At 41.9% G+C, this 22280-nt stretch overlaps 1 protein-coding gene and 1 pseudogene across 3 annotated transcripts; one reads left to right on the top strand and one right to left on the bottom strand.

Moving 5' to 3' along the window:
• Positions 1-5405: 5405 nt before the first annotated feature.
• ZNF582 (zinc finger protein 582) lies at positions 5406-21309 on the bottom strand. Of its 3 annotated transcripts, none has more exons than XM_027617523.2 (5): positions 21015-21309; positions 19576-19664; positions 18030-18156; positions 17697-17792; positions 5406-7953 (listed from the first exon to the last, which is right to left on the bottom strand). In XM_027617523.2, exons 2-5 carry the CDS (start codon positions 19582-19584, stop codon positions 6632-6634), a joined length of 1554 nt encoding a protein of 517 aa, XP_027473324.1. In that variant the 5' UTR covers positions 19585-19664; positions 21015-21309; the 3' UTR covers positions 5406-6631. The 3 variants fall into 3 exon arrangements, with proteins under 3 accessions (XP_027473324.1, XP_027473323.1, XP_035580827.1); XM_027617522.2 differs by having other exon boundaries at positions 21032-21309; XM_035724934.1 differs by having other exon boundaries at positions 21210-21305.
• On the top strand, positions 8585-10635 carry LOC118356452 (annotated as a pseudogene).
• Positions 21310-22280: the final 971 nt, after the last annotated feature.

Genomic DNA, 22280 nt, shown 5'->3' with positions numbered 1-22280 from the left:
ATTAAATTGTGAAATCCAACTAAAAGTTTTCATTACATTTATATGGTTTCCCACTAGTCTGAATTCTCTGGTGATGATAAAGTTGTGAGCCCTGCATACAGGCCTTCCTACAAACCTTATATTTATAAGCTGTCTCACTAGATGGATCCTCTGATTTGAGGTAGATATGAATGATAACTAAAGGTCTTTCCACATTCATTACATTTATATGACTTCTCACTGGTATGGATATTTTGATGTTCATTAAGTTGTGTGATACCACTAAAGGCCTTTCTGTATTCCTTACAGCCAGGGTTTTTCTCCAGTATGAATTCTCTCATGTTGAATAATTAGTGAGAAGTGACTAAAAGCTTATGCACATTCAGTATATTGATAGAATTTCCCCCAGTATGAGCTCCATGATGTACATTAAGTTTTGAGAGCCAGATACAGCTTTTTTTTTTTTTTTTAAACAATCCTTACATGTGTAGGTTTTCTCACCAGTATGAATTCTCTGATGTTGGGTAAAGAGTGAAACTGGACTAAAGGCCCTTCCACATTCTTTACATTCACAGGGTCTTTCCCAGTGGGAATTCTATGATGTTGAGGAAGATCAGAACAGTGGTGGAAAGCCTTCCCATATTGCTTGCATTCATAAGGTTTGTCAGAATTATTTAACTCCTTAATAAGGAACCAGCATGATGGCAAAGCTGCTTCAAAGAAGTCAATAAATGAATACACAAACACAAACAAATGCTGAAATGAGCTTGCTAATACATCAAAAACTGGTTAATTTCACACAGAGTGTGAAAATCATAGCATTTGGGGTTATTTTTTCTGCTGGCCAGCAATGTCCACGTTAACAAGCTAATTGCATGAGTCTAGGTCCTAATCAATAGTAAACAGTAAGTCAGACAAAGGTACAAATCCTCTAGAAAATGAAACAGCAATTGGGCATACTTGTTAGGCAATTTCCTAGTATGATATTTAAAAAGCATGAGTCTTGCCTACCAAAATCCCACATTTAGGAATCTACCCTGATGATATACTTCCAACAACATGAAAATATATATGCATAAGACTATTCATTACAGCATGATCATAATTTTAAAATACTGAAAACAGTCTAAACACCCACATATAGGAGAGTGGTTCAATAAACTATGGTACATCTACACAAAGTGTTTTGCAGCCTGCATACAAGAATGAAAAAAATCATGATCAAAATTGTGATAATAATCATAAAAAAATTGACTATATAGAATTTTTAAAAATGCTTAAGAAATGTTTGACAGCAGAAATTATAGGCTGGTGTAATCCTACATCTGAGGATGCATCAGAAGCAAATTTAGGGCCCAGGTTAATACAGAGTCTTACTCAAACTGGAAAATGAGAAAATGTTTATTAAAAAAGAAAAGAGTGGGGCAGCTGGGTGGCTCAGTTGGTTAAGCATCCAACTCTTGATTTTGGCTCACGTCATGATCTCAGGGTTGGGAGATCAAGCCCTGTGTCAGGCTCCACCCTGGGTGTGGAGCCTGCTTAAGATTCTCTCTCCCTCTGCCTCTTCCCTTCCCTCTCCAAAAAGGGAAAGGGTGAAAGAAAGAATGTAAAAATCTGAATCTGGAAAAACATGTCAAAGGAAAAAATCATCGGGCTGTAAGCAAAATAAACTTTTTGGAAACATACTTTTGGATGGAAGTAATGACCCAACTATTAAAAAAAGAATGGGGGAGAAACTGGGAAGAAATAATGTTCCCTGGAAAGGTAAAGTTGTACTTCAAAGAAAGTACCTTCCTCTTTGAATGGAGACAGGCACAGGGAGCGGTGTGTGTGAGTACAAGAGAGTCCCCTCCAGAGCTCACACTGATAGGAGTAATGCTCTGTTCTGAACACTAGGGACTCGGACGGGACCCTTCTAGTCATTGTCTCAAAGGTGCTCCATCCTGCTGACCTGGGCCATTACCTACAGTGCCACTGCCCTCTTTAATCATCCTTCACTCACCTGGCACAGGCTTCCTGTCACATCTCTTTCTGCCAACCAGGGTTCCTTCCCTTGTTCCAGTAAGGAGATGACATTTGGCTTGGATATAGAAAAACCTGTGTACCCAAGAAGAAATGGCAGCAGAGTCACAAAGGGGGTGTCTCAGAATTCATATCCAGTTCCTGGTTATCAATGAAGAGAAGAAATTAGAAAAGGCCAGAGAAGAGGAGGAAGTCATTTTGGGAATGGGGTAGAAGCTTTTTTAGGTGTTATCCTACAGAATTATCCATCCCCACTCTGTACAATCTCATGGAGAGCAGAGCAGAAACTCAACCAGGGTCTTGAAAGTCTCCTCAGAAATCCACATCAAAGGCAGATGTTCCAGTGGACAAATTTCAGCCTTCCAGGGGTATTAACATCTTACCTAGAGATGAAGTTGCTTAAGTTCTCCAGCATTCCATCTCTGCACAAATCTTAGCAAGTTCCGGCCTGCCCCACTCAACCTGATATGACTATCGCCACACCCCTAAACATCACTGACCCTTGAAACAACAAAATGATAATGTGTGCCATTGAAATAAGTATTTACGACTAGAAAAATAGAAGGATGAGAAGGACATTGCAGAGCTGAAGCCAGCGAGCACATTAAGGAAATTGTGGCAATTCAAGGGAAGGGTCTGTACTTCTCTTGAGAGCCGCATAACTTCCTTCATAAAAGGAGATAGGTCCATCGAAAGATACTTCAAAGAACGAAAAGAATTCAAGTTCAAAGGTTTTCCAATAAATTAAACTGTAAAGAAGTTCAATGCACAACTTCTTAATATGTCTGAATTGTCTTTATTCCTTCTGTTCAGAAATTAGGCAGTGATTATGGAAACATTGATACATTTTTTAAGTGTTTGAATGCTTTCATAACGTTCCAAGAAAATTCAAATGAGAGAAATGGTTCTCCAGGGCAATTCTGCACCCCCAGAAGACAGCTGGCAGCACCTGCAGACATTTTGGTTAGCACCACTGGGATAGGGAATGCTACTAGCACCTAGTGGGTAGAGACCAGAGATGCTGCTGACCATTCACCAATGTATAAGACAGCACAACTAAGGATTATAAGCCTTAAATATCATTAGTACTGAACTTGAGAAATCCTGAGCTAGAGAAACTTTTTTTTTCACGGAATCATTGCAAAATGGTTAACAGAGTCTCTGTTAGGAATTATGAGAGTTGTGTATTATTTTAAAATATATTGAAGAGTCAGGTTCATCATTGTCTTAATGTTACTGTTCCTTACTAGGTCAGCTTCTTCAATCAGATTTATTTTTATGAGCTGCACACTTTCCCATGACATTGCACTAAGTGACTCAGCCTTTCATTTTGGGGCACTTGAGGTTGAAAAAGGTATCTTTAGGGACATTCCTAGCTCTGCTGATTTATGATTTTCAATACCTCATGCACTCTGGCTAGTCTCACCTAGCCCATCCCTAAGTGTGCTCTTTCCTTGTTCCCGAGCAATAGAATGCTAATGGGGGATGAAGGGTAATCCAGGCTCACACAGATGTGGCCCACTACCCACACTTGTGGCTGAACATCAGATATGACCTTGGGTCAGGCATCCATCTGGAGGGACTGCTGGGCAATGTCTCTGATTCTATAACCAAATTCCCAATGCCACCCCCAATTCAAAAGGTGTGAAACAGCACTGTTATTACATTCTGAGGCTGAGACCTTCTGTCTTAGTGCATTCTGGCTGCTGTAGCAAAGTACCACAGTCTGGGTGGCTTATTTACAATCAAAGTTTGTTTTTCACGGTTCTGGAGGCTGGAAGTCCAAGATCAGGGTCAGGATGACTGGGCTCCAGTGAGGGCCCGCTCACAGGTTGCAGATGGCCAGCTTGACATTACATCCTCACATAGTGGAAGAGTTAGGTAAGGGATCTCTCTAGAGACTCTTTTATGGGGACGCTAATCCCATTCATCCTGACCTAATCCCTTAGTAAAGGTCCCACCTCCAAATACCATCACATATGAATTGGAAGAACATATTCAGACCACAGCAGAGACCAACCACCACCACTGCCTATCTTACTCAACTGGGAAACCCTGGTCTGTAGATTACCATTAAAGCATTATTATGTGTGGTTCCTTTAAACACTAATTAGTCCCTTAAATCATATTTCATATAGGAGTCTTTCATGTTTCACTGAAACAATGCATTTCTGGTCCATCGAGGCTCCTGCAAAACAGTCCATAGGAGATATGAACACCTGAACCCAGGTCAGAGTGAGGGGGATTCTTAGCGAGAGCTTAGGGCTATTTGATCCTTTTGTGCATGGGTGAAACTTAGGCAGGAAATCCCCCCAAAATTTTCCTACATTTTATATAAAATGAGCACGGTTTGAGGAAGGAGAAAGAAAGCATGACTTACCTAGGCCATGGCTTTCAGAATAGCAAGGACCAATGAGTCCTCCAGGTTCCTCTCCTGGGGAAGGGTGAGTCCTGAGAAGGCAGAGAACCAAGGAGGGAAGAGAAAACATGAGAGGTCAGGCTTGCCTCCCAGAAAGACAGGTTGCAATTCTCTTCCTCCCTTATCTCGTGCCAGCCTTCGGGTGTTCATGAAAATACTGAGCATCTTGGACAGATTTCTAAAATGTCCCTCACCCCCAAATTCTGCTCCTCCCATGTTACATGCCCTGCATGATTATAATTTTCATTCTTGGGATGCCTGGGTGGCTCAGTCGATTAAGTATCTGCTTCAGCTCAGGTCATGATCTCAGGGTCGTGAGATTGAGCCCCGTGTCTTTCCCCTCCCTCTCCCTCTCCCTCTGCTCCTCCCCCTGCTCTTGCTCTGTGTGGGGGCTCGCTCTCTCAAATACATACATACATAAAATCTTTTTTTTTTTTTAAGTTTTAAAATAGGAATAAAATAGAACAATTGATAAGTCCTAATTAATATTTGGAAGAAAATTTCCTTGGGCTAAAAAAAGGACATGAGACTATCTAAGCATATCCTACTTAACTTCCTGAAATCTAAGGATAGAAACTCTTGCCAAATGCCAGGACAGAAGCAGTTACTGTGGTAGGCAGAATTACAGGCCTCCAGAGATGTCTCTGTCCTAACCCCAGAAACCTGTTTTGTTAGTAGCAAGGGGGAGTTAAGTTGCGGGTAAATTTAAGATTGTTAATCAGCTGAATTTAAGACAAGATTATCCTGGATTGTCCACAGGAGCCATCATAATCACAAGGATCCTTAAAGGTGGGAGAGGCCAAAGAATCAGTGTCAGAACGGTACAATGTGAGAAAGACTCAACAAGCTATTGCTGCCATTGAGGATGGAAAGGGGCCACACCAAGGAATGCAGGCAGCCTCTAGAAGCCAAAATTTGAAGTTACATAATTTAGGATGGTTTTGGCTACAAGTTTACAAAATATGCAACTAAAAGTAATTTCAGCAATAAAGGTTTATTTTTTTTTTACATAACAAGGCTTCACAGAGACGGTTCCAGAATTGGCCTGGTAATTCTGGGTCAGCTTCTCTGAGGTCCTCGGTTTTCTCCTTTTGGTTCCAACAAGGCTACAACAGCTCCAGGCATTATGTTCTCATAGGAGAATGTTTAAAAGCAGATGAGAGGAGATGGAGTCTTCCTGATAGATCTGTCTCTTCTGAATGAGAAAAATCTGTCCCAGAAGCCCCTACAGATCCCTGGAACATACTGGCCTTACCCTGGAACATAGGAGCCATCCTGAGCTGCAGAAGATGCTGAAAAGTTAGCATCTGATATCTTCAGAGTCTAAGGCAAGACACAGATGCTGCCAGTAGGAAGGGGAATTGGGTATGGCTGCCATGTAGGCAACCGGCCCCTTCTGTTTGTGACAAAAGTGATGAAAGATAATCTAAAACAACATAGAAATTGAGAAGTATTATCTTAAATTTTGTTTATTCTTGGGTCAGGAAAAAATAAAAACAGATTATTTTAAGATAATCACTTTCTAATTTCATTATTTTCTCTTTTTATTTTGTACCTTTGTTCTTTCATCACCTCAGTGTTTGGTATTGTCTTTTCTGGCTTCTTGAATAGTACATTTAATATATTTGAGAATAATCTTTCAGGTTTTCATGCTTTGCATGCACTTAAAAGCCATAAAAATTCTTCTGAGTAACTTTAGCCACATCCTGCAACTCCTGGAATGTAAATCTCTCAATTGTCATTCTTTTCATTACCATGCATGATAATTTGCATAATTTATTATTAACCCAAGAGTAATGGGGTACTGGCTGGCTTAGTCAGTAGAGCATATGACTCTTGATCTTAGGGTCAAGAGTTTGAGGCCCACACTGGGTGTGGTGCCTATTTAAAAAAAAAAAAAAGTTGAACCGAAGAGTAATTTGGCTGGTTTTTTGTTTTTTGTTTTCAATTGCCAAGAAAATTAAAACTTCTGGCTGTTGTTAAAATTATTACAGTGTGGTTAGAAAATGTGATCCTGTAATATGTTAGAGACAATTTTTTTTCCCAAACTTTCCTTGCTTCTTCAGTAATTATGGTCTAAACAATTTATATCTGTAAAATTTTCCATTATTAATCTTATGACCCGGGATAAAGGATAGCTTGAATGAAGGCATTCCCATTTGCATTACATTCTTCAAGTTTTTCTGCAAAATATAAGAAGTTGGGACTAGCCTAAGCTAATGGGCTCTCCCCATTATTTCCATTGATATGGTTGCTTGCTAACATAAATTCTCTGATGATTAATAAAGGGTAAGTGCTAATGGAAGGCTTTTCTACATTTATTATGTTCACTTGTGTTTCTTTATTATGCATTCTCTGGTGTTGAACAGTAGCTGAATCATGATGTAAAGTCCTCCCACATTCCTTGTATTTACAAGACTTTTCCTCAGTATGAATTACCTGATGCTGAATCAGTTGTGAGCAATGACTGAAGGCCTTTCGACATTCCTTACATTCATATGGTTTCTCACCTGTATGAATTCTATAATGTACAGTAAGATGTGAGACCCGTTTGAAAGCCCTACCGCAAACCCTACATTGGTAGGGTTTCTCTCCAGTGTGAATTCTCTGATGTTGCTTAAGTTGTGAGCTCACCCTAAAGGCCTTCCCACATGCCTTGCATTCATAGGGTTTCTCACCAGTATGGATTCTCTGATGTCTAATAAGAGTTGAGCCTTGATTAAAGGCCTTCCCACATTCCTTACATTCATAGAGTTTCTTGCCCGTATGAATAGTCTGATGTTGAATCAACTGAGACCGATGACTAAAGGTCTTCCCACATTCCTTGCATGCATAGGGTTTTTCACCAGTATGTATTCTATAATGTACTTTAAGATGTGAGATCCTATTGAAGGCCTTGCCACATTCCTTACATTGATAGGGTTTCTCACCAGTATGAATTCGTTGATGTTCAATCAGCTGTGAACTTCGACTAAAGGCCTTGGCACAATCCTTACATTCATAAGGTTTCTCACCAGTATGAACCCTCTGATGTTGTATGAAATTTGAACCAGAATTGAAGGCCTTTCCACATTCGTTACATTCATAGGGTTTCTTGCCAGAATGAATATTCTCATGTTGAATTAGTCGTGAGCCATACTTAAAGGCCTTGCCACATTCCTTACATTTATAGGGTTTCTCATTAGCATGAATTCCTTGATGATTAATAAGGAAGTCCTCCTGCCAGAAGTCTTTTCTACATTCGTTATATTCATAGGGTTTTTCTCCACGATGAGTTTTCTGATAAAAAGGAAATGATCCTTGTTGGTTTAAAGTGGCTTTTTCTTCATGATTGATTATCATTTGACTCAAATGTCCATCTGGATTTCCCTGTTGTTTGTCAAACTGGCTTCTATATTCCCAATCATCTTGGAACCTTGAGCACTCAAGACCGTAACTTGTGAGGCTTTCCATTATCTCCCACTGTGGCGACTGTATTTCATAAATATGCTGCTCTGGAGAGGATACCTTGGTATCATACCTGGACTCCAGCACTGGAAAAAAAAAAACAAACATGTTTTTTTCCTTTTCCAGAAAAAGGAACTTTTTTTTTTTAAGAGTTTTTTTTTTTATTTAATTGTCTGACAGAGAAAGACACAGCGAGAGAGGGAACACAAGCAAGGGAAGTGGGAGAGGGAGAAGCAGGCCTCCCGCCAAGCAGGGAGCCTGATGCAGGGCTCAATCCCAGGACCCTGGGACCATGACCTGAGCCGAAGGCAGACGCTTAACAACTGAGCCACCCAGGCGCCCCCAGGAAAAGGAACTTCTATAGTGAAAACCAGGAAACTTAAACTCATGAGTATACCTATAAGCTCTTGAATGTGGCTAGGCAATTTGAAAATGGGTAAGTAGAAGAGAGGCAGAGGAAATACCATAAATTGAGATGAAGTAGTCAGAGGGAGGTTGTAAGAGTAGTTCTAAAATGTTAGTGTGGATCAGAATCACCTCTGAACCACGTTTTTAAACAGATGAATGTTTCTATGAACCCCGAGAAAACACATACAATCTAGAGTGACAGAAGAAATCACTGGTTGCCTGGGGCTGGATAAATGAGCAATTGTGTAGAAGGTGCACAAGGGAACTTTTCAGGGCGATGAAAATGCTCTCTAGCCTGTAGTTACGGTTATGCCAGTATATATGTTTGTCCATACTCATCAAGATACTGTACTTAAAATGCATGCACTTTATTGAATACAAATTATACCTCAATGAAGCAGATTTTAAAAAATGACGGGGAAGGGTAGCTGGATCTTCATCCGGCCAGAGGCACGCCACAGTGTATCTGCCAGGTGAGGTGGTAGGACAGGAAGGCTGGTCTCGCCTGTCCACTGGAGGTTACAGTAACACAGCTGTGGCATTCTACTGTGATGCCTTCTACCTCTGAAGTTCAGCTGAGTACCATGGCTTAGACCTAGTGTCTACTAAACCAGTCTCTGCTGGACTTTTCCACTGCCTAAATGTGACGGTGGAAAAAGAAGGGCCCTGTTCCTTGTTTAGAGAATTAGGCCCCAACCTAATGGAGGTGGCTTCTTCAGAGCAACATTCTCTGCTGCCTATTCAAACTGCAGGGAAAAGTCAAATGGTGTATTTGATCCTGGTTTTACCTATTACATGATTTCAATTGCAGTAGCCTGTTTTATGTAATCACAGCAACCAAATCCATTTGGCTAATAAAGAACTGGTTACAGCTTAATGCAAGGAACTATGGGGAAAGCAAGTGGGTGCTTTTGAATGTGCTTATGAAGTGTAGTAGACAGGGGCGCCTGGGTGGCTCAGTCGTTAAGCGTCTGCCTTCTCCCATTGGGCTCCCTGCTCAGCGGGAGGCCTGCTTCTCCCTCTCCCACTCCCCGAGTTTGTGTTCCCTCTGTGTCAAAAAATAAATAAAAATTGGGCGCCTGGGTGGCTCAGTTGGTTAAGCGACTGCCTTTGGCTCAGGTCATGACCCTGGAGTCTCGGGATCGAGTCCCGCATCGGGCTCCCTGCTCGGCAGGGAGTCTGCTTCTCCCTCTGACCCTCTTCCCTCTCATGCTCTATCTCATTCTCTCTCTCAAATAAAAATCTTTAAAAAAATAAAAATAAATAAATAAATAAAAATCTTTTTTAAAAAATAAAGTGTAGTAGACAGGGATGCCTTGGCGGCTCAGATGGTTAAGTATCTGCCTTCGGCTCAGGTTATGATCTCGGGGTCCTGGGATTGAGCCCCATGTGGGGCTCCCTGCTCACCAGGGAGCCTACTTCTTCCTCTGCCTGCCGCCCTCCCTGCATGTGCATGTGCTCTCTCTCTCTGATAAATAATAAATAAACAAACAAGTAAAATCTTTAAAAAAAAAAAAAAGTGTAGTAGACAGATGACCAAAGAGGATTTTATAGGAGCAGGTCTGCTTCATATGGTGGCATATCACAGAACATTATTCATTTGGTTACTTGTGAAAGTATTAAGCAAAAACTACTAGAATAAAAAGTTAGTTTGACAATGAAACATGATGACAGGTCTATGAAAGAAATATCAGATTTTGTGGGAATGATGCCACTGTCCTGTCAAAAACTTGTACTGTAACCACAGTGCGTCCACATGAAGTTGTAAGAACAAGACTACATGACGAGGACACAAAGTACAGATATTTTTTCAGACACCATGTCTGGTTGTTTTTTTTAATTTTTTTAAAAGGTTTTATTTATGGGCGCCTGGGTGGCTCAGATGGTTAAGCGTCTGCCTTCGGCTCAGGTCATGATCCCAGGGTCCTGGGATCGAGTCCCACATCAGGCTCCCTGGTCCTTGGGAGCCTGCTTCTCCCTCTGCCTCTCTGTCTCTCTCTCTCTCTCTGTCTCTCATGAATAAATAAATAAAATCTTTAAAAAAAAAAATAAAAGGTTTTATTTATTTGAGACAGAGAGCATACAAGCAGGGGGAGCAGCAGACAGAGGGACAGGGAGAGGCAGGCTTCCTGCCGAGCAGGGAGCCCGATGCAGGGCTCGATCCCAGGACCCTGGGATCATGACCTGAGCCAAAAGAAGATGCTTAACCGACTGAGCCACCCAGGTGCCCCTGTCTGGTTGTTCAGAAGGATGGTTTTGGGTCTCTTCACTGTGGTCTGACAATTCTAGTGAGACAGATTCCAAATATGGCTATTATGATGGCAACCTGTGAATTGGTGGTTGAGCTACTCAACTGTTAGCAACATCTGCCTGCCGTCCTATGAAGGACAACCAAAAGACTACATGGAAACTGGAACATGGAAAATGAAAGCCAACCTGGTAGAAAGAGAAGACAAGTTTGGGAACATTTAACTATGCCCAAATGGAAATCTGGTTTTAGGAATTAATGTAAGGTACCTTGCTTTTTGGGCAATGTGGAAAAAGGACGTGCCACTGAAAACAACCCTCTCCCCAGACTTCCACTTTTTCCATTTTTCTATCACAGATTGTATTGATTTATGGCAGCATATGGTGTGGTTTACTATATGAGCCCTTTTACATTCATCTAAATTAAGCCATCCCTAATTATATACTGTGTTGTAAGCATCCAAAGATAGTACTGACAGCCGTAATTTTCTGACTTCTGGCTTCTGTTCAACTCCCTGTAAAGTTGCAAAATAGCAACAAGAATAGTGAGGTCTTTTGTATTAACTTAATGTTTCCCTGACAGGGACTGGCAGAGTATTTTAAATTTAATTATTTAGCATTAGTAGTCACTGTTTTGGATAACCAAAGAAATAGGTCTAAAAAATCTTACAGATAGTCTTAGCATCAAGATATTTTAGTTCCCTCATATGAACCTCAAGGGATCCCAGTAGCCAAAATAACCTTGAAAAAGACAAAGTTGGAGGTCTCACACTTCCTGATTTCAAAACATACTGCAAAGCCACAGTAATCAAAACAGTGTGGTACCAGCAAAAAGGCAGACATAGACAAATGGAACAGAATTAGAGAGCCCAGAAATAAACCCCCATGCATATGGGCAAATGATCTTTGATAGGGTGCCAAGACAACACAATGAGGAAAGGACAGTCTCTTTAACAAATGGTTCTGAAGAAATTGGGTAGCCACATGCAAAAGAATGAGGCAGGACCCTTACCTTACACCATATACAAAAATTAACTCAAAATGGATTAAAGACCTAAATGTAAGACCTAAAAATGTTAAGTTCCTAGAAGAAAGCACAGGGGGAAAACTTCATGACATTGCATTTGGCAATGATTTCTCGGATATGGCACTAAAGGCCCAGGTAGCAAAAGCAAAAACAGACACGAGACTACATCAAGCTTAAAAAACTTTCGTGCATCAAAGGAAACAATCAAAAAAGTAAAAAGGCAACCTTCAGAATAGAAAATATTTCTAAATCGTGTATCTGATAAAAGGTTACTATCCAGGATATATAAAGGACTCCTACAATTCAACAACAACAAAAAAACTACCCTATTAAAAAATTGGCAAAGGACCTGAATAAACATTTCTCGCATGCATTCTTTCTCTCTCTCCCTAAAAATAAATAAATACATCTTTTAAAAAAAGAAAGAGGGCGCCTGGGTGGCTCAGTTGGTTAAGCGACTGCCTTTGGCTCAGGTCATAATCCTGGAGTCCCGGGATTGAGTCCCGCATCGGGCTCCCTGCTCAGCGGGGAGTCTGCTTCTCCCTCTGACCCTCTTCCCTCTCGTGCTCTCTTATCTCTCATTCTCTCTCTCAAATAAATAAATAAAATCTTTAAAAGAAAGAACAGTAAGGCGGGGCGCCTGGCTGGCTCAGTTGGAAGAGCATAAAACTCTTGATCTCAGGGTCATGAGTTCGAGCCCCATGTTGGGTACAGATTACTAAAACAACAACAACAACAGTAGGGAGAGTTCTAAAAAAATTAAAAATAGAATTACCATATAATACAGCAATTCTGTATTATAGTCTGAGTATATATCCCAAAGAACTGAAAGAATCTGAAAGAGACACCTGCACACCCATGTTTACTGCAACATTACTGACAATAGCCAAGAGGTGGAAGCCACCCAAATGTCCATTGACAGATGAATGGATAAAAAAGTTGTGCTACATACACATAGCCTTAAAATTGAAGGAAATCCTGTCACATGTTACAACATGGATTAACCTTAAGGACATCAAGCAAAGTGAAAGAAGCCAGACTCTAAAGGCCACACATTATATGACTCCATTTATGTGAAATATCCATAATGAGCAATTCCACAGAGACAGAAAGCAGGTTACTGGTTGCCGGGGCTGGGGGGAGAGGGCAGTGAGGAGACTACTTAAGTATGGGGTTTCCTCTGGAGTGTGTTTAGGAAAAACACACCTCTCAACACGACTCTACTATACATACTTCCCTTCTGACGCTTCTGGTGACAAAATGTGTGCCAAGCGCTTCTCCAACTCTGGTGGATACCAATTGTGTGTCCTACAGATTTAAGTCAATTTTTATACTGTCTTTCTGCAAAAAGCATCAGATCCCACAGATTAAGAGCTCAGGCCCACAGACTACCTCTGCTCCCTTCACCCCCCACCCCAATAAACTGGAGGTTCCCACAACCCCTCCTGGGGTTCAATCATTTGATAGACTGGCTTACAGAATTCAGGAAAATGGTTTACTTACTAGATTACCAGTTTACTACAAAGAATATAACTCATCAGTCAGATGAACAAAATGCACAGGACAAGGTACAGGGGGACAGATGCGGAGATTTTACACCCTCTCCAGGAACACTACCCTCCCAGTACCTCCACATGTTCGCCAACCTGGAAGCTCTCCAAACACTGTACTTTAGGGATTTTTTTATGGAAGCTTCATTACATAGGCAGGATTGATTAAATCATTGCCCTTTGGTGATTCAGTCAACCTCCAGTCCCTCCAGAGTTTGGGGGATAGGGTTGAGAGTTCCAAGCCTCTAATTACAAAATAGGTTTTTCTCTCAACCAGGCCCCATCCTAAAGCTATCCAGGTGACCCCAACCACAGTCATCTCATTAGCATACAAGAAGACTTATTACTTCAGAGACTCCAAGGGTTTCAAGAGCAGTGTGCCAGAAAACCAGGGTGAAAACCACAGGGTGATAAAAAAATTCTGAAACTAGATAATGGTGATATTGCACAACACTGTAAATGTACTAAATGCCAATGTACTATACACCTTAAAATGGTTAAAAAGATGAATTTTGTTATGTATATTTTACAGTGATTTTTTTAAAAAATTAAAAAGAGCAGAAAAAATATAAATTACCACACTGACTCAAGAAATGCAACATTTGAACGTTTAGATTCAGTATTCAGTATTAGGAGTTCAAGTATTAGGGAATCTATTCATATAATCCAGACTTCATAGATTAAAATAAGAAAACTCAACATGAAAAGGTGGATACTTCTTTAACCAAATAAAATATCTCTATTTCATTCCTAAATGTGATATTATGCTTACTGAAAAGACACAAAAAACATTTCTATTAAGGTCAAGAACAAACTTAGGATGTAAACTACCCCCATTAACACTGTTCTGGGGGTACTACATAATCTTCCTACTCAGGCAAAAGGGAAAAAAAACCCAAGAGCTATAAAAATGCAAAAAGATTATCATTTGCAGATGATATGACTGACTACTTGGAAAGCTCAAGAGTATTACATGAAAAACTGTTGTAAATAATGAGAAAATTCAGTAAGTTGGATTAACTACAAAATTAATCTGAAGCTATGAATGGCTTTTGCCAGGTATAAAAAACAACTGGTTGGCATATAATAGGGATGAAAAGGGCCCCATTTCCAATAACAGGAATAAATATATACTACCTAGCAATAAATATCATAAGAAATATACAAGAGCCATATAAATAAAATTTTAAAACCACCAGGGGGTGGACATAAATGAAGGGAAAGCCTATCATTTTCTTAAATAGATAAAAATCAATTAAAAAAAATAAGCTTTCTCCTCAATCTGAAAATTTACTATGATCTCCAGTAAGAGTAATTACATGATTTTTTTTAAACCAGATATTCTAATTTTAAAGTTCAGATGGAAAAATAAATGAGTATAGCCAGGAAAATTCTGAAAAATAAGAATGAGGAGGAACTAGGCTACCAGATACTTAAAACCTTCAATAATTAAAACAGTATGGTATTGGACAGATAGTTAGACAAAGAGATTAATGAAACAGACCCAAAAGTCGAAAAATATATTCAGAGGCAACAGAGTAGATGATAAAGGTGGCTATGTAGATTAGTGATGAAAAGGTAAAATGAGCTAATAAATGCTGTTTGAATAAACTGATAACAACCCGGAAAATAGTGTGAAATCACATCTTGCACTCAGGATAAACTCCACAGGGATCATAAATAGCACCATAAATATGCCAGGAAAAAAATCACAAGAGACTCATTTATAATGTCAAAGGGGAAAGTCCTCTTTGACTATGATGTAAACCCACAGATCTAAGAAATAAATAAAACTCAGCACCCCAAACAATCAAACATAAACTGTCAAACTAAAATGACAAAAACAAAAGCAAAAATGGTATTACGGGTGTGGCTGGCAGAATACTGGCCTCCCAAAGATGCCAGTGAAGACACACACTGGGTTATGCAGCAGCACGTATCTTCTCTCCTTTTTCTTTTTTTTTTAAAGATTTTATTTATTTATTTGTCAGAGAGAGAGAGTGAGTGAGCACACAAACAGGGGGAGTGGCAGGCAGAGGGAGAAGCAGGCTCCCCACTGAGCAAGGAGCCCCCAATGCAGGACTCAGTCCCAGGACCCTGGGATCACAACCTGAGCAGAAGGCAGATGCCCAACCGACTGAGCCACCCAGGCGCCCCTGTATCTTCTCTCCTGATGTTCACTCACACTTGACCTCATTCATTCCCAGGGGCCAACTACCACTTCAATGTGGATGAATCTACACGTCTGTAATGTTTAATTCTTGGTTGCCCATCTGAAATTCTCTTATAGTACATTGTATGTGGTGGAGACTGTTTCTTGTGGAAACTGCTTATCAACCAACACATTCTTGGTCTTGCATTGTCACACTTGACTTTGAACTTTGGTTCTCAATCAGGGAAGATTTTGCCCCCTGGGGGACATATGGTAATATCTGGAACATTTTTGATTGTCACAACCGAAGGGAGGGGGGTTATACTCGCAACTAATGAGTAGAAGCCAGGGAGGCTGCTAAACATCCTACAGTCCACTGGACAGCCCCTCTGTGTCAACAATGCTGAGGCTGAGCAACCCTCCATCCAGAGCAAGAACACCCCAGGCAGAGGGAACAGAAAGGGAAGAAGCCCTGAGGCAGGAACGTGCTTTCTGTATCAAAGTTGGGGAGGGTAAATTTGTACTGTCTGCTCTTATGCTACCACAGCATAGCTGAGTAGTTGTGACAGAGACCATATATGGCCCACAAAGCCCACAAATATTTCCTCTGGCCCTTTAAAGAAAACACTTGCCAACCCCTACATTAAAGGTATAGCAAAGAGGCTTGTGTGGCTGCAGCCGAATGAGCAACAAGGAGAGGAGCAGGAGAGGAAATCAGAGAGGAAGTGGGACGCTGATCACAGAGCAACACAGTCCAACAGAACTTTCTATGATGCCGAAAATATTCGATTCCACCCTAATATAGGAGCTACTAGCTACCCAAAGCTACTGAGCATTTGAAATGTGGCTATCGGCTACCATGGAATGGAATGTTACATTTTATTTAATTTTAGTTAAAGTTAAAATTTAAACAGCACATTTGGCTGGTGGCTATTATATGAGACAGCACACAGAGGCTTCTAGGGCATGGTATCAATTTTGGATTTTCTCTTGAGTGAGATGGGAATTTACTAGTAGGTCTTGAGCAGCGATGCAATACACCCTCACTTTGGCTGCTGTGTAGACAATACACTGTAGTGGACAAGAATAGAAGCAGAGGGATGGGGGGGCTATTGCAATAGTCCAAGCCAAAGATGATGGTGGCGTGGATGGAATGGTAGCAGTGGTATTGGTGAGAAGTGGTTAAATTCAGGACATATTTCAAGGTAGAGAAAACAGGCCTTGCTGACAAACTGAGTAAGTACATGAGAGAGAAAAGTCAAGAATGCTTTAAGAGTTTTTGACTTGAGGGGCGCCTGGGTGGCTCCGTCGTTAAGCGTCTGCCTTCGGCTCAGGTCATGATCCCAGGGTCCTGGGATCAAGCCCCGCATTGTGCTCCCTGCTTGGCAGGAAGCCTGCTTCTCCCTCTCCCACTCCCCCTGCTTGTGTTCCTTCTCTTGCTGTGTCTCTGTCAAATAAATAAATAAAATCTCAAAAAAAAAATTTTTTTTTGACTTAAGCAAGTATAAGAATCAAGTACCCTATTACTAAAGTGTGGAAGAAAGAGGGAAGAGTTGGGGGCGCCTGGGTGGCTCAGGCGGTTAAGCACCTGCCTTCGGCTCAGGTCATGATCCCAGGGTCCTGGGATTGAGCCCGTCAGGCTCCCTGCTCAGCGGAGAGCATGCTTCTTCCTCTCCCTCTCCCTGCTGTTCTGCCTACTTGTGCTCTCTCTGTGTCAAATAAATAAATAAAATAAAATCTTAAAAAAAAAAAAGAAAGAGGGAAGAGCAAATTGATCAAGAATCCCTTTCTGGACTTGTTAAGTTCAAAGTCCCCAATGAACACTGAAGTGGATATGATGAGAAGGCAGCTGGGCATAAGTATCTGGAGTTTAAAGGAAAAGCTAAGGATGATGGAAATGTTCTGTATCTGCACTGTCCAATACAGTAGGCACAAGCCACAGAGTGGCTACTGAACTTCTGAAATGTGGCAAGTGCAACTGAGGTACTGATCTTCTTAATGTATTTAATTGTAATTAATTTAAATTACAACAGCCACATGGGGCCAGTGGCTCCATACTATACAACCCAGGTATAAAAAGTATTTAAAGCACGGTAATGGAGAGGGTCTTAGGAAATGAAAATAAACAGGAAAGAAGAAACCCAAGTTTGAGCCCTGGGGGCCTCCAACATTTAAAGAAAGTGAGACAATCCCATCAGAGGAGGCTGAAGATGGTTTAATGAGGAGGTAGTGATGTCCCAAATACACAGAAATGTTTCAGGAAGAAAGGAACAGCCACTTTTGTGAAATGCTGCTGACACACTACTAGAGATGATAACCGGGGCCTGACCTCTGAGTTGGGCATCTTGGAGGGAAAATTTTCTACCTCAAAGGTCTTCTTTTCTCTTCCACCCACTGGATGGTTATCTGTGGTAGTTTCTCTCTTCCTACCCAGGCCTCACTCACCTGGACACAGGCCTCCTCTGGACATTTTCTCTACCACCCAGGGCTCTTTGCCTTGCTCCAGGAAGGAGATCACATCAGGTTTGGCGATGGCAAGACCTGGATGTGAGAAAAAACATGCCACCCGGTTATGGTGTGGGGCCCCAGAATTCAGATCCAGGATGTGGTCAGCGAGCAGAAGAGACCAGAGGAAGATGTGACAGTCACCTGAGGGTTGGGGAAGATGCAGTATCAACCCAGGGAGCTGCTCTTTGACCACTCAAAAGGTACCCGGAAATGGATAAGGAACAGATACACCGAGGGTAACATGCAAACTAACATGCCAGGTCATCTTACCCAGTGAGACCAGGTTGCTATAGGTCTCCAACATCACGTCTCTGTACAAATCCCTCTGAGCGGGTGCAAGCTGTTCCCATTCTTCTTGGGAGAAGACTATGGCCACATCCCTGAACAAGTCTGACTCCTGAAACAACAGGCAGGTATGTTATTGGCATATTTCAAGGAAATGTTTCTTGGTGGGATGAGAGGAGACGGAGGAAGGAGGTCTTTGCAGGAATGGGGTGTTCTGGTGAAAAAGAAGGCTGGGGCTGGAGGCCTCCGACGTGAGCAGTTACAAGAGAGGGTCGGCATGAGTAAAACAGTGCTGAGATGTTCTTGAGCATTACTTTTCACTACAAACCCAAACTCTGTACATAGATCTGGGAGGAAAATTAAAACTCAGCCAAGTGGAGTTTCCCCAGTTGTGACAAGCAGTATACTAAAGCCTACTCTGTCCTTGGCATATAATAAATTCTCAATGAGGAGCACCTGGGTGGCTCAGTCGTTAAGCATCTGCCTTTGGCTCAGGTCATGATCCCAGGGTCCTGGGATCGAGCCCCGCGTTGGGCTCCCTGCTCTGTGGGAAGCCTGTGTCTCCCTCTCCCACTCCCCCTGCTTGTGTTCCCTCTCTCGCTGTGTCTCTGTCAAATAAATAAATAAAATCTTAAAAAAAAATAAATGTGCTCTTCCTCAATGAGAGGCCTATAATTTCTACTTTTGTACAACAACAAAACAAACCAACAATTTTTGACAGACTTACCCTCAAATGTTTTATTAATGTTTTCTATCTTAGAAAATATGATTTTCATATACATTGAGAATTATTTGAAGACAGAGGTTCATCATTATGTCAGAACATATCAAAGCATTCTTCCTTATGAGAAAAATCTTAAATTAAGATTACTTTTATTAGCTGTACAATTTTCTATCAAGTGAAAAAATGACTCAACCATTCTCTTATTTTGGATGCAGAGGCTGGATCAGATCTCTGAAGGCTCTTCCAAGCTCTGCCTACCTGGATTCTGAAAAATTCATCCATCTGGTTGGTTGCCTCACAACCCGCTCACCTCTGTACTTCTCTTGTTCTCAAGCTGAAGAAGCTGCTATAGAATGACCCAATTCAAATGCTCTGTTTGACCTCAAATTGGACCTTAATTCTGGCATCTAATCTCCCACAGATACCCAGCTAAGAGATCGTGCCTCACACTGACATTGAGACCAACCAAGACCTGTTCCCATGCTTTTTCATGTCATATATGTCATATACCTCATAAGTATTCATCTCCATTTCATCAAACCTTGGTTTTCAGTTTATACAAGGAAATGGATTTCTGCTCTATCTAGCCTCCTGGCAGAATACCACACCATCAGAAGATATGGAATGCTATACAGAATGAACCCATGGGCATTGGTCAGAGTGGAGGGGGCAGTGGGAGAGGGTACCAGCGGCCTGGCCTTTATAGTCCCTAAAATGGGAACCTCTGAGAACTGGATTCTTGGATGAAACCCAGATGGGAGGCTTCAAGATAAACAAAGCAAATATTTACATGATTTTAAAACTCACAAGGGACATGACTTTTAGAATTTCATGGGCTGATGGGTCCTCCTCCAGGTTCCTCTCTTGGGGAAGGGCAGAGTCCTGAGATGGCCGAGCTGGGGGAGGAAAGAGCAAATATGAGAGGCCAAGCTTGCCTTCTAGCTCCCAGAATGCCATGGTTACAAGCCCCCAGCTTTTTATCCCCTGCTTCCTATAAAAACTAGAGTTGGAACACTGTAGCCCTTACCCAACTCTAGGAAACATAGCTTTAGCTGTCACAATGAGACAGGGAACCAGTGGCCCTTTCTCTCCCACTTCCCCTAAATATCCAGAGAATTCCACCTTGTTACTGATGCAGATCTGTGATGGGGATGCTCAGTCCTGGTTCAGTGACTAAGACCACATGGTGTCCCAAGGACAAGAAAGGCTGTCCTCAGGCCAGGGAGCACAGCCTGCCTGATCAGCATCAGCCCAGCCCACAGCGAAGCCTTCCCAGAAATAGACCATTTAACTCTTTCGTACCCACAATGTAACACCTCCCTGGCTCTTACTCGACTTCCAAATTCACAAAGAACCTTACAGCCCTTCCTAAGGCCTGGTGGACACCACTTTGTGGACCCTGCCTTGAGTCAACAAATGGGGTGTGGCTGCAATGGGCAAATTAGATGGCTCCATTACCATCACATAAATGTACCCTTGCACAGAGACTAACGGTGAGCAAAGCTGTGTGCACAAAATTTACTGAAAAAGAGAACAAAAATTAGTACATAACAGTCCACAAAAGTAGGCAAGTGGTTGAATCACTGTCGGCGCAGCCATACGATGGAACACCAAACAACTATCAAAAATTATGTGGGGCAACATTAACTGACAAAAAAAGATATTCACAAGTGGTCTCTTTATACAACATGAGAACATTCTGCAAAAGAGGTCAAACCACTCACCTACTGATTGGCACATGGGCTTAAAAAAAGAACTGGAAAAAAAAATAATCCAACTATTAAGAATGATGTCATTTAACCACTTTGTGAGTTCATTAAACGAGTAGTATTCTATAAAGGAACTCAGAACAATGCCTGGCATGTTACAAATATTTAATTCTAAGAAATATGTAAATGAAGTAATTGATCATTCCTTAACATGTAATAGAAATTTTTTTCTTATGACCACTGCCTTAACATTATCTGTAATAGCTTTATGATATTTTATTACATAAGTGGCCCATGATTTACTCAACCATTTCCCCATTGTTGGACACAGATCTTTTACAAGATCATCTAAAATGTTCTCAAATTTAAGTCTCTGCTTCTGAACTGGTAGCGCTAAATATTTTGAGGTCTTTGCAACTGTTTGAGAATCTTATGAAACAAGACTTTGTCCCAAATTAAAAAAAAAAAGGCACGCGTAGGAAAGACTGTAAAACATCGACCAGCACTTTTGGGAGTCGGGGACCCCTTTACACCCACCTAAGGGGTCCACATACCCGGGGGCTACGAGCCTGGACGCGGAGGCCGACGGGAAATGTAGTCCAGAGCCCGGAAAGCCGCAGACCGACGCTGGGGGGAAACGTTCCGGTTCTTCCCAGGCCCGAGATACGCCCGGCCGTGGAGCCCGCTCCCGCAGGGACCCCGGCGCGCCTGGCAAGCTCCAGAGGCCCTCACCTGCCGCGTCCTCGGGTTCAGGTGCCCCCGTGGCCGCGCTCCCCGCAGCCCCGGGTGCGTTTCCTCCCCGGTATCGGCGGACCCGCCGCCAGGAGCCGGAAGATGGCGCAGGCGCACAAAGCACCGCCGATGCTGCCTGGCGAGCGGGTCATCGCCGCAGTCCCTTCTGGGAAACGTAGTCTCTAGACGCAAAGGCCTAGCTAATCCGCAGGGCCGGATCTCGCGATGTTCCGGGGCGGGTGGGCGGGGCCCGGGGTGCTCCCGTGGTGGCGGGCGGTGCTCGAGGGAGCGAGTTGGAGTCCGGGGGTCCCCCGAGAGGGTCTGCACCTCGGGTGCGCTGTGTGGGCGCCGTCGCGTCTCTGGTGGCGGGGACGATGTGCGTCGTGTGCAGTGTGGACCCCGTGGGCACAAGAGAGAGAGAGAAATAAAGGGTGACGGAAGGTAAAGAAGAACCTGTGATGTTGGATTGATATAAACTCATGATTAAAAATTTGGGTGTCTATCTCATGCAGGTGATCAAGGTTAACATCAGCAGTGATGTCATTTTGATAGTTCATAGTCTTGATGAGATGTGATGAAAATGGCATTTAACCTCTGTGGTCTTGCTCTCCAAAACACATAACCCTAGTATAATAAGAAAACGTCGGACAAATGCCAATTCAGGAGACGTTCTACATAACACCTGACCAGAACTCCTCAAAACTGTAAAGGTCATTAAAAACAGAGAAAGTCTGAGAAACCATGACAACCGAGAGGAGCCTAATGGGACATGACTGCTAAAGATAATGTATCCTGAATGAGATCCTGGAACAGAAAAAGGATATTAGATAAAAACTATGAAAACTACATATGAATAAAGTATGGACATTAGTTAATAATGTTTCAATGTTGGCTCATTAATTGTAACAAAAGCACCATAATAACATGCTAATAGTAGGGGAAATTAGGTATAGGGTATTTGGGGATTCTGTACTATCTTTGCAGTTATTCTGTAAATCAAAAAACTTCTAAAATAAAAAAGCTTGAACTTCCTCATTAAAGTCTTATCATTTCCTTTCAAAAATGTGTTTT

Source organism: Zalophus californianus, chromosome 17 (assembly GCF_009762305.2).
Source record: "Zalophus californianus isolate mZalCal1 chromosome 17, mZalCal1.pri.v2, whole genome shotgun sequence".
Lineage (NCBI taxonomy): Eukaryota > Metazoa > Chordata > Mammalia > Carnivora > Otariidae > Zalophus > Zalophus californianus.
The sequence above is the reverse complement of the archived record's forward strand: the minus strand, read 5'-3'. Positions and strand labels throughout refer to the sequence as shown.